The sequence below is a fragment of the Gossypium raimondii genome, chromosome 13 (assembly GCF_025698545.1).
Source record: "Gossypium raimondii isolate GPD5lz chromosome 13, ASM2569854v1, whole genome shotgun sequence".
NCBI classification, from domain to species: domain Eukaryota; kingdom Viridiplantae; phylum Streptophyta; class Magnoliopsida; order Malvales; family Malvaceae; genus Gossypium; species Gossypium raimondii.
The window spans coordinates 10,381,055-10,394,617 of NC_068577.1; the positions used below are offsets into that span (position 1 = coordinate 10,381,055).

The 13,563-nt window shown below is 35.2% G+C and overlaps 1 protein-coding gene across 1 annotated transcript; it reads right to left on the reverse strand.

Moving 5' to 3' along the window:
- Positions 1–258: 258 nt before the first annotated feature.
- On the reverse strand, positions 259–4,011 carry LOC105784193 (protein NRT1/ PTR FAMILY 4.6). The gene is made up of 5 exons (XM_012609993.2): positions 3,880–4,011; positions 3,664–3,769; positions 3,347–3,564; positions 1,598–2,041; positions 259–1,518 (listed from the first exon to the last, which is right to left on the reverse strand). The coding sequence occupies exons 1-5, from the start codon at positions 3,880–3,882 to the stop codon at positions 547–549; spliced, it is 1,743 nt and encodes a 580-aa protein (XP_012465447.1). The 5' UTR covers positions 3,883–4,011; the 3' UTR covers positions 259–546.
- Between the last annotated feature and the right edge of the window lie 9,552 nt (positions 4,012–13,563).

Here is a 13,563-nt window from a genome sequence, read left to right on the forward strand (position 1 = left end):
GTCCGGGATATTAGACATATGATGGGTCGAAGTTGAGAAATCAAATTGTAGTACATTTCTTTTATTGCTAATCGGGCTGCTGATATAATATCTAAAACAGCTAGAAATTATAGTCCAAGTTTTTACATCTTTGATCAACCTACTGAGGAAGTTTCTCAAGTACTCTTCCAAGACTTTATAGCGATTGCTGAAAGCTTTACCATGTAATATTGCTTGATTTTTGTACGTAGCTTCTTTCTTTTTCCACCAAAAAAAAAATTGCACGAAAACTATAATTTGATTAAAAGAAAAAAAAAGACAAACGAACGAACAATTGCAGGCTAAGAACAAAATAATGCAAAGCAAACGTTGTTGAGCCGCCAGTTTTGTAGCCCATTTACTTTGTTATTAATATTAACAGTATTTGATAAGCACTGAGTGTGGCAATGAAACTAACATGGAGCTGAAGTTTGAACTTGTCTGAATTTTTTTTTTCTCCCAAAATGTGACTTTTTTTTTAAAGTTTGATCAAACCCCAATTATGAAAACGGCGCTGGCTGTTTTTGTTTACTTGCTAGCTCCAGCTCCTGCGGATCTGTATTTGTAGCGCATGGCCCAGAAAAGGTAATGCAAGAAATTCAGTGTGCTGAGCACGCACATGAGCCAGTAGAATCTGTCGAGATGGTATCGGTTTATTGTATAACCAGACAGCCATGGAGAGTGGCCTGAGTTACCAGTGACGTTGTTTACTATCGATACAATCACTGAGCTTAAATAATACCCCATTGCTAAAGAAGCCCAGGAAAGGGAAGTAGCCAATGATCTCATGCTTGACGGTGCTTCAGTGAAGAAAAATTCTAGTAGCCCTGCCAAGGTGAAAAGATCAGCTGAACCTAAGAACAGATACTGCAAAGCAATCCAAAAAAAGGTGATGGGTAATGGAGCGGTTGAGTCGAGTAGGCCTGAGTCGGTTGCTACTCTTTTTCGTTTGATTTCCACAAGTGCGGCCACTGCCATGGATATTATGGAAAGGAATAAACCGATTCCGATTCGTTGCAAGTGAGTTATGCCCATCTCGGTGTTGGTTACCCTTCGAGCAAATGGGATGATCAAGTGGTCGTAAACTGGGGCTAGGATCATGATGAACACTACAGGGAAAACCGGTAGTGAAGCTGGTGGGATTTTCAATGAACCCAGCTTGGTGTCCATGGAAGCGGCTTGTTCGACCGAGAATGTCGAGAGCTGAGCTAGGCAGCAGTTGAGGACGATGGTGCAAGCAAATATGGGGAGGATTTTTAGCACGATCTTGACGTCTTCTACTTGGTTCACCGTGCATTCGAGTGCTGGGTGAGCTGGCTTGTTCACCACAGCTCTGTTTAGGAATTTAAGGCTTTGGGTTGGGATTTCATCTGTTTGTTTAGTATTTTCTTCTGGTTCCTTGTTGGTTTCAGGTTCGTAAGAAGGGCTTGCAGAGAGGTTAGCAATTGCATTGCTTGAGTTTCTGCTCATGCAACCGTTCAGCATAGCTGCAACCAGTACCTGTAATGAAATGGAAGTGTTATAGACCAACATCTATTGGATCAAACCATGGAAAGGAAAAAAAAAAGTGTAAATTTACCTTGCAAATGGTTGTAAGTGGGCTGCCAGAGGGTATTTTGTTCCTATAAAAGGTAGAGCCAAAGAAGAAGATTGGAATTGACACCAATATTGCAATGGTGGAGATGGCAAAACCCCACTCCCATCCCTTATTATCTTCAACCCACACAACAAATGTGACAGCAATAAGGGCACCAAATGAGAGACAAAAGACAAAGTAGTTGAAGAAAGTAGATCTTTGCTTCCTTCCTTGTGGAGTGTTTTCATCAAACTGCTCAGCACCATGAGTTGGTAAGGACCCCTTTATCCCTCCAACACCAAGTGCCACTAGATAAAGGCCTATGAACAGCATAGCTGCTTTCCCACCATCAATTTCCTGGCATGGCATAGATGGGGTGGTGGATGGATCACATGTTGGAGGCTTTAAGGAAGGTGTCCGAGCTTGGATGGTAAGAATGATCAAGCCCTGTTTCGGTAGAAGCAATTGGTTAGACATATATATATATATATATAGAGAGAGAGAGAGACAGAGAGAGAGAGAGAGAGAGAGAGAGCACGTAAATATATAGTTCCGGCAATGAATTCAAACAACTTATGATGATCATTTTCAAGCATTTCTTGTCATTAACTTTTTTAAGGGCACCTACACCAAGACCAAACCAGTTAACCGCTTTCCCTATCTGATTTCAACATCCAAAACCAAAAAGCCTAAGAATAGGGTCATTGTATATGGTCCAAACTCATCAAAAAGTGGGTCCGTTTGATCTCATATTAAGCCATACACAAGATTTTGGACTGCGATGCTGAAATTTCAATATGTCATTTATGAAGAAGCTGGGGTGTTGGCTACTTGGCTCTTTCAAAGTTGAGTCAGTAGCCATTCATGCATGTGGTTCATGAACCTGCCCAACATGAGCAACTATACCACTTCTGTACTTTCAGATAAGATCCCATTTGAAGAAGGAAATATGGGAATCGTATCTTAGAGGTAGACAGCACTATGTCGTCGAGATAAAAGTGTTATCAAGCACCCAAAGCTTCGACGATTTGACATTCATATGGCACCTGTCTAGCAAAAGTCATAACCACCTGTCGCGTTGGCTTTATCGTGTGCGCTTTATTAGATACTATTGAAGATCAATAAGACAAGATAGACGTTACCATCTGTGCTGAAATTGAGAAAACAGAAGTATCCTCTTGTTGCAACACGTACGCCACATAATACTTTTACCCTCCCCCCCCCCCCCCGCCCCCCTTTTTAAGGCCAAGGCGTTGGCTTCCATTGGCTTACGTTCCAGGGGGACCCCAACACAAACACTGGCCTACTCCACGCCCCCACGTCTGAATTTTGTCATTTTATATAAAATTTGATGCTCTTTTGAAGAATATTTCAAAGCCTTAACCAACATAATCAATAGTTGTTGTAAGCTTTTTTTTCATATGATGAAAGATGATAAACAGACCCTTTTATTGGTTTTTGTTTTGTTTTTGGGGTCTGAGAGAAGAAAAAGAGAGAAATTTATGGGACATTTATCACGAACACCTCGATGGTTGTACCTAAACAGACGGTGTTCCTTGGATCTATATGCCAAAGAGCTTGCGCCTGTGACAGGCCCTTAGGCCTTTAATGCTTCTACACACGGATTTTTGTCTTTATTTTTCTTTTAAAACGGTATCCCATATCAGGTTTCATGCAAAAAATAATAATAATGCAAGTGACATGCAAACTACGGGAAAAAAAAACAAGTTTCAGAAACGGTGAAATTAGTACCAGGAATTCGATGAGTGCGCTTATGAGGTAGATGTGGTAAGTGGTGAAGAAAGCATCAGACAAGAAGCCACCAAGGAGAGCCAAAAGGAAAGCAGTTCCCATGAAATTGGTGACATTGTTTGCAGATTTTGATGGAGATAAGTGCATGTACTTTGAAAGATACAGCACCAGGTTGCTTGCATTTGCCAAGTAGGCCAAGTTCTCCAGCACTTCCACAACTACACACAAACACATAGGATCCATCATTAGAACCATATGATAGAACTATAAAAATTAAAAAGAAGATAAAAATAGCATTTGTGGGAGTGAAGACTAACCCAAGGCAAAGGAAGCAGCAAGCATGCCACCATGTTTGCCCCTTAAAGCAGGCTTATTCCTCCAATCCACATACCCTTCCCATCTGGTATTCTGATACCCTCCTTCCTATATTAAAAACTCATCATAAAAAAAGAGTTAGTAACTAAGAAATTTCTTCTTGTGTTTCTGTTAGAATGAAACAAAAAGGCAAGAACAAAGAGAAAAGGGGAACCCACCATTGCTTTTTTTGTTTTTGAAGTTGTATAGGATATGAGGTGAGAGAAGTGAAGACTTGAGTTGAAAAGCAAGGGGGGATGAGTGGTGGGGGGTATTTAAAGAGCATTAGATTCAACTTGGAGGGAGAGAATGGTCTAAAAAGCCATTTAGAAAATGACTTTGATGGATCCCCCTTTGGAACCCCTTTTGCGTTTACTAAGAATTCTTCTTTTCTATTTTGCACTTTCTTATTCAAACAGACACCCCCTTTTTCTTTAATGCATTAAAGTCAAGACTACTCTATCTCCATGTGAATACACAGGTTCTTATTATCAAACATTACTTACTATAGGTTACAATTAAATACTAGGTGAGAAGTATCTGATCCTCTTCGAAGTGTCTAAATTATTATAAACAAAATTAACCATGGCAAAATTTAAAATAAATATAACTTGAACAAAAATAATAGTAAATAAAATGTATTAATTAAAACATAATTAAGATAAAGATCACGTAACAACAACACAACCCTGTGATCACGAGCCTTAACTTTTATGAATTGAGGAATTTATGAAGTAGATAAAGATTGAGCAATGCATATAACCAAAATTCATCTATTTTTACACACATAAAATCAATCTATGACGCAATTTGAAAATAAATTATTAAAAGAAGCAATGGATTTATTTATTTATCATTATTATTACTGAAAGACAGTATGGCCACCGTATGAGGGATAAAAGGAATAGTGATGAAAGATGCAAATTGAGTCAAAATTTAGCATCATCTTAAGTTATATATCAACTTATAATTTGAATGAAGAAACAACTGAGAGAAATATTATTTATTATATTTACTCATAGTTTTAATATCTCAACTTTAATCTCATAAATTTTACTTCTTTTACTTTTATAATATTATTAATTTTGATTTTATGAGTTATTTTCATTAAAGTGATTTTTTTCTTTAAAAATTTTAAACATTCTATTAACATATAAATTTATTATCGATCTAACATTGTTGATTAGATTTTAACATTACTTTAATTGTGTGATTGAATATATTTTTAAAAAAATAGTGTGAGGGACCAATTTATATCAAATTAAGTAAAGAGATTAAATCTCAAATTTTAATACAATAGAGGATTAAAATCATAATTAAACTAGCAGATGGAAATACTTAATCTGTCGATTACTCTTAAAATTATAAGTACTCTTCACAACATATAGCGACGACGGCCATGTGATATTTATAGTTTGTGCTTTAACATAATGTTTTTTTTTCAGAATTGACATAATTATTACAACTTTTATTGACAAAAAATATTACAATTTTGGAAATCTTTATATATTACAAAAACGAGCAATATTGTTTCTATAATATATATATATAGTTTCAAAATCAACGGTTACGAGGTAAAGTTAATTAAATGATTTGTAATTAGTTAAAATATGACTTGATATTTTTAAATGACGTAATTTATTCATTTGATTTGTTGTATTTTAAAATATTAAAATTGATAAATTTAATCAGAAATTGGGTTAGGTTAAAAGCAACTATTTATACTTTATAAAATTTATTCCATGTCACGTCATATTTTAAATTAATGTAATATTATTTGCTTGAATTTATCTCATTAACTGAACAAATACTTTTTCAAATACTACGAAAATGATATTTTGCCCATTTTTCTAATGTGTAGGGGCATTTTTCCTTATTTCAAACATGCGTAAACCTATACATAGGCCAAAACACACTCATGGACTCAAGCATTACGTCTACCGTGTCAATTCTTTAATTACTTGTTTCGAGGAAATGTTTATAGTTAAGGTTATATGCACCAACGTCAGTGTACATCGTGTGGTAATAAGCTTGATGCTAGGTTTTAAGTAATGTTTGAATATTGTGAACGAAGAAAATAAAATTGGGAGAGTTTTGTATATTATTCGAAGGTTTGATTTAACTTAATTTCGAATTTAATTGAAATTCAATATAACTATTAAGTACTAAAAAAAGATAACATTTTAATAATTGAATTAGTGGTTGAATCGATTAACTATTGATTTTCTGTTCCATCATTATTTTTCTTTATTGGTTTTGAGTGGTTGACTCAAAATCAACCCTTGTCTAAAGTCTAAACTGGTATTCCAATCCCATTAAAAAGATATATGCAATAGTGGAATGGGTAAAAAAATGGGGCAAAATACCAAAAAAAGTAATTTTTTTAAAAATTTACCGAAATGGGCCCGGTATTTTATTATTTACCCGAATGGGCCATTTTCCCCCAAATTGCGTCCACGTCAGCGCGAAGTCAGAGGACGTGTCAGCAAAGCGCTCTGATGTGGACACGATCTGCTGCCACGTAGCGCACCCCTGGGGACGCGTTTTCCCCATTTTTCCCATGTTAGGTTTTTGGTTTTTAGGGTTAAGGCTTAGGGTTTTAGGATTTTTAGGGTTTTGGAAAAAAAAGTAAACAAATAAGGGATTAGGGTTTAGGGTTTCCTAATTAAATTAATTATAATTTATTCAAAATTGGATTATGTTTCGTGTTTATGGGTTTTTAAGATAAAATCAAAACAGGATGCTTTATCAGAAGAATTTATATTTTATTACATCAAAGAATATCAAAATATTCAAAATGTTTGTACAAATATATTAAAATACAAATCAATCTTCGTGTCCGTCGGATTCAGTGCCACATGGCGGCCGTCGACGGTTATGCGCTGGATTCCTCCTTTGTCCAGCTTCCGGCGGCGGTTATGGTTCCTCCGACGGGGATTTTGGTTCCTCCGATAGGGCATTTGGTTTTCGGAGTTGGGACAATGAGCCACCTTAATAGAATAGTGAATGTGGAGGTGTTTGCATCACCAACGGTGACGGTGTTTGAAACCCATACGATGGTGGGGATTGGTAAAAAGAAGAGTTCCCCGATGGCCCCTCTTGCGATCCCTCGTACCCCGCTGGCCTACACATCGGCGGTCCACTGGGCGTAACAGGAAATGGAGCTGAATCGAGCCATTGGCTCCAACCTGCCATAGGACTCGGAAAAGGAAACATATAAGGGTTAGGATACATAAAAGGGATAAGAAACGCACCTGGCATCATCTGAAAAGGCTGTGTCGTGGGTATCGTCAGTTGAACTGCTGGGTCGAGTGACTATGTCGGTGCTCTCGTTGGGCCTAGTGATTGAATGGCCGCTGATGATGGGTCGGGTGAATGTCTGAGCCTCGTTGATGGGCCAGCGTCATCGTTCTTTCGTCTTGGATTTAAAGGCCCACGTCTTTCCCTTTGGACACGTAATTGCTGCTGCCTCTCCTCTGCCAACAGTAAATACGGGTTGCCATGGATCCTAAACCATGGTATGTATTTCGGCACGCACGCTAACTCTGGAACGATGATCGGTTCCATAGTAGGTATATACTCATACCGATCTTCCCATATTTCGATGTAGTTGGACCAGAATCTTGGCCAATCCGTATCCAGTTGCCGTAGGTCGATTTTGTGCTAATCATCAAACATCTCAGGTGCCACGGGAATCGGTTGTCTACATCCAAATTATCGTAACACTCTGTCTGACTGGTGCATCTCCATGGTCGCGTAGCTGATCAACGCGACTTTCAAGTGCCAAGCGTTTGGATTTTGTAAGAACTCATCCGGAATTACTACCCGAATTACCGGATCCTCGTATGGTGTCCATTGAAACTATATGAACATGATAGAAATATTAGTTATATACATAATACTAAATACTAAATACTAAATACCAATGACTAGCGAATGATGGAAATATCAATTTTATTTAATACTTACATGTGCTTCCGACCGTTGGTCTAATAGAAGCCGTATATCTTCAAGAGAGGTAGGTAATCGAGCATGACTTGTCGGATGGTTCCACCTAATTAAATAAATTTTTAGCATACTATTATTTTTAAAAATCTACATAATAATTGTAAAATCTAATATAAAATTTACCTCATTATGAGTGGGAATGTATATGGGTGGTCCACTCGAGGACGTAGAAATGGAAAGCGAAACCGTGCCCATGACTGCAGTAGTGACAGGCAACCTTCGATTTTTGTTTTACTCGGTCGCGTTGCCCCGCACATCTCCCGATATAATGTTGTCAAGACGGCAGACCCCCAACTCAATTCACCAGCTGCTCTAAAATCAATGAGTTTCAGCAGCCATCTTAGATGTACGCGGCTCCGTGACAAGTCCGGCATCAGATAACCTCCAATTACCTGAAGAATGTATGCCCGAGCATATCAGATTCTTTCTACTTTGGTTGAATCATCATCCGGATCCGGGAATGTGTCTCGTAACCAGCCCATCTCGATCCGAACTCTGTCCATTTTCTCCGGAATAGCGCCTAAAAGCTCGTAGCACACCGCTCCCCAATCGCCAGATTAAACAGACCCGATGACTGGGTACCTGTCCACCGACAATCCCAATTGCAGACTGACATCTTCCAAAGTGATAGTGCACTCTCCACATGGAAGATGGAATGTGTACGTCTCGGGTCTCCACCTCTCGATCAACACACTAATAAGTTTCGGGTCCAACTTGCATCCCCGGCCTACCGTCGCCACGTGCAAAAACCCGCTTCCCACAGGTAGTTCTCTACCAACGGTGATGGAGGAGCATGCATATTCCGGATATAGCATTCCAATATCTGATCTACAGACTTTTATAACAAATAATAAATTAATAATTATCTAAAAATGCATAAATAAAAAAATCTTAAATAATATTTAAAAATTAAATTTAACACTTACCATTTTCATTTGTTTGACGGATATGTGCTGATTATTAAGACGAGTCAATTCTCCGGCCATTGATTTAATAATAAAGAAAAAATTTTACGATTTAAAAAATTTTAAAAATAAAAATTATTTAAAATTATTTAAAATAGGGATTTAAGAGAAATTTAAGAGGAAATTGAGAGCAAATTGAGATTAAATATGGATTTGAGAGAAATTTGGAAGAAATTTGAGAGAGGATTAGTTTGTGAAAAAAAATAAAGAGTGGGGGGTATTTATAGATTTTTTTTGACCGTTGGGGGGCAACGGTCAAAAAATGACCGCTTAATCTTTTCATGCTGGGAAATCGCGTCCCTGTAGCGCTACGTGGCAACAAATCGCGTCCACGTCAGCGCGCTTTGCTGGCGTGGCAACAAATCGCGCTTACATAGACGCGATTTGTGTCCACGTTAGTAAAGCGCTCTGACGTGGATGCGATTTGCTGACACGACCCCTAATTTCACGCTGACGTGGACGCAATTTTGGAGAAAAGGGTCCATTTCGATAAATAATAAAATACCAGGCTCATTTCAATAAATTTAAAAAAAATAGGCTTTTAATAGTAAATTTCCCAAAAAAATGTCAAAATCTGATATTTTGAATAAACCTTAGAAATCCAAAAGAAGGGTATGTTTTTCACAAGAGGACTTGGAAGCTGAATGCTTTATCACAACAACCGAAGTTTCGTTCGTCCAATCCCACGAATTGCCTGTGCCCAAGGCACTTCATATTTAATTCGTAATTACTTTGATCAGTGGATTTGAATTTCAGCAACCCACAAATACACAGTCTGATATGATACATATGGAATCAGTTCGTGTATCTTGAAATACACTCAAACATGGTGTTTTTTCATGAAATATTGTGGTCCTAAAACGTGTTTTATTTTTTGGATAGGGGCGGAGAAATTTAGTATACTAAGGACTTACCAATAGTAATTAATTAATTTAAATTAATTAAAATCTGGAAGTCAATGGACAACAGCCATTCACCTGATGAAGGCATCATATGATATACATGTGCAGTTAAATTAATTTAAATGAAAGCCATATTCTTTGTGCACAATCTCCGGTAGCTGACAGCTATAATCCCACATCAGTTGGAGAAGCATTTCAATTATACAAATAAAATATTCATTTGCATTAGTTGAACTGTAAGTCGTAGTAAGTTAAGGTTGGCATTTTCAAATCCCTTAAATTTAAATTTTTTTTTCCTATTTGAATTTTACAATGCATCAAAAGGCTTTCAAATTTTTTCAAAAAGAAAAAGCAGTTAAGTCCCGATTTTTTTATTTTTTTTTGCACTCAATTAGGTACTTAAATTGCCAAAATATATTAAAAAGGCTCTTAATCATTAACTTTCATAGTTGACCGTTAAAGTTAACCGTCCCTAATTTTTTTCAGTTAAAGCCACCACGTGTCACAAGCACAACGTGACATGTGCCAAAAATGATAAAAAATAAAAATAATAAAAATTATTAAATTTTAATAAAAATTATAAAAATTGTAAAAATATATAAAAATTGTAAAATTTTATAAAAATCATAAAAATTATAAAATATATAGAAATATAGAAAAAATTATAAAACTTTATAAATTCGTAAGAATATTATAAAAAAGTAAAGAAATATAAAATTCGCAAAAAAATTATAAAAATTATCATACCAAAAGAAGCATTTTATAATTTTTCTATAACTTTTATTGATTTCTACTTTTATCATTTTTCACCACATGTCACGCTGTGTTGCGACATGTGATGGCTTTAATTGAAAAAACTGGGGGTCATTAACTTTAAAATTAATGGTTAAAGGGCATTTTTATGCATTTTATACTTTTTTATGACTTTTATAAAATTTTACCATTTTTATATTATTTTATGATTTTTATAATTTTTTTTCTAATTTTTAATATGTTTTTATATTTTTATTAAAATTTAATAATTTTTATAACCTTTATTGATTTTTATTTTTTATAATTTTTTACTACATGTCACGCCATGATTGTGACATAAGGTGGCTTTAATTGAAAAAAAAAATTAAAGGCAGTTAACTGTAACGGTCAATTGTTTACTTTTCCTCACTAGAAAAGGACGTTAACCATTTTGGCATATATCCTCTCTATCAGACCGGTATCCCTTTTAGTCTAAGTCATCCTTATTTGGGAATTTGATTTTTAATGAAATAGTCTGCCACAATTAAGGACTTATTTATACTTGGATTTCCCCCTTTTTTCGGCTAATCAACTTACATCAATGAAACGTAAATATCGATATGCCATCAAGGCTTTCATTCATCAACAATGTTTTCAAAATAACATTTAATACAAGATAAAATTTTCAAAGTGGTGGTATCTAACAAAAGACCTAGCACCCCCAACAATTACATGTTAACCCCGATTTAGAAGGCTCACAAATAGTCGTTGATCTGACTATGTCTCTTAAATCACCACGCTTAACCTAAGAACCTGAAAGGAATAATAAAATGGGTAAGTTCATAAGAAATTAGTGAGTTCCTAGGAAGAACAACCTCACCATGATTACTATCAGACGTAAAAATAAAGGAATAAAATGACATGTTTATTTCGCCCCAGGTGGCAGATACATTACTATAGCTTTCAATTCAATTGGCGAATAACTCTGCAGTTCAAATCAGCCTCTTGGTGAACAACACCATTTTCTTTACTCATGTATGACAATCACGAGCACATCTGCTTAGCTAATACCCCACTTGCGTGGTTTTCCCTCTATGACAAATAAGATTATTGATCATGCGCACATGCAACATGTAATTCCACATGAACTCTTTTTCTATGTACTCCCTTCCTTATGCTAGCTTCTGATCCCTGGTTCCCGAAGAACCCAATTTATTTCATGTATCTTCAAATCTGCTCATCTAAGCTATATAGTAACATTTCCTCCGTATCATCCTAACTCCCCTACTTGTATGAACACACTAGTGTTCTCCCGTAAGGTCAAGTTTTCACCAGTCACGGATTGCAACAAGTGCCATACCAGAGGCAAAATTCATTATCCTATATGTTTTTAATCATTATACACAATATCCATCCGATACATCCATTCACCTGTTTGGATTCGGAGCTTATGCACCAATGAAGGAGTACTATACTATACATATAACCAGGTTTTCTAGACCTGTTCAGTCACAACTAACCATACATGCACTGACTCTTTGCATGAGACTTCTCAAACATATACATCAGAAGAAAATGACTTAACCACTTACATGGCTATACAAAGTTTAGAAATAAACGAACTGGCACATATACCAGACAGAGGGTGTAGAGGAACTCACCATATACTTTACTTAGAGTTCTAACTACTCTACTACTAGTTCTTTTATAATAGCCCGATTTTGGGTTTAGTCGGAACAGTGGTTTCGGGACTACAAATTCGACGAGAAAAAAATTTATTTTAAAATTTTGACATGAGTTGCATTATGATAGGAAGGTTGCATGAAAATATTGGTATGAAAATTTTATCGATTTAGTGATTAATTAATGAAATGACCTATTTGTATAAAATGTAGAAATTGAATTCTAGAAGTTAGAAGGGTTAAATAGCTATGAAATTCAAAACCAGAGGTCCTTATATGGTAAATAGACTATCAATCAAAAGATGGTAGATTTTTATGGATGAATCATCAATGGAATTTGAGAAAAAGAAAAGGACTAAATTGGAATTTGCGGAAATTAAAAGATGATAATTAATTACATGAACATATCATCTTTTTCTATCATCTTCTTCCCCAAAATTTACATGGAAACCCTAGGAGAGAGAAAAGAGACTTTCTTGGCATAAATTGGTAAGTAATCATGTCCCGTTTTTAATAATTTTTATATTTTTGAGATCGAGATAATATGTTCTCTCTATTTTGAGGATTTATTTGAAAATTTATCAAGGTATGGAAATTGTGCCATGGATGAACATGCTGAAAATTGAAAATTTATGGTAGAAAACGAAAGGTTGTTAGTAAATAAACAACTTTTACAAAGTGATTTTGGGTGAAATTGAGATTTAGGGACTAAATGGTAAACTTGTGAAATTCAAAGGGAAATTTTGATTTTTTGTGAAATATATGGACTGTTATAGATATATATGAATTTTTTTTAGGCTTGAAAAGGGGATTGAATTGCATGAATTTCATTTTTCGAGCCTAGGGACGAAATAGGAATTAATGAAAAGTTTAGGGGCAACAATATAATTTTTCCAAAAAGTGATTTTTGAACTAAATTGAATAATGTGAGTGTTAAATAAGTTAAACGTGTTCTTATAAATCAAGAAAGATGAGAAATTGACCTTGATCGATAAAAAGAAAAGTGAGAAAAAATGAAAAATTATGAAACAGTACATTCAGCAGCAAAACAGTTTAGACAACAACAGTTTTGTGACTTTGAAAAATCACCAAAAATGGTGGAAATTGAATTAGAGGCTGACTAACATATGAAATTAAACCTTAATGAGTCTATTTTCACATAAAAGAAACGGTGTATACAAAAGAATTTTATATTATGAGATATTTGAATTTGGGTGAGACAGGGTCAGAATGATTTCGGAATTCCCTGTTCTGACTTGGAAAAATCTTTAAACATTGTAAAAAAATAGTTATGGGTTATAATTTATATGTTTAAAATACTTAATGAGTTTATTTTCAAGATAAATAAATTAGGACATCATTCAAATTCTATACAATGAGATAATTAATTTTTAGTGAAGATAGGTCGGAACTGTTAAATAGTGAAATAGGGAAACTTTAAAGAATAAACTATACTTATTGGCTGAACCAAAATTATTAAAATTTTATGGTAATAAGATATGTGAGTCTAGTTTTAGGAAAAATTAACGGATCTTAATTTTGAGCTCTGTAGCTCAAGATATAAATAAATTGGT

Bases quoted from the DNA above. Each gene is read 5' to 3' on its own strand.
- LOC105784193 (XM_012609993.2), bottom strand. The intron at 3,565-3,663 runs GTTAGTCTTCAC...GTTTGTGTGTAG, and splicing joins TGCTGCTTCCTTTGCCTTGG to TTGTGGAAGTGCTGGAGAAC. The intron at 2,042-3,346 runs GTACTAATTTCA...CTACCGAAACAG, and splicing joins GCGCACTCATCGAATTCCTG to GGCTTGATCATTCTTACCAT.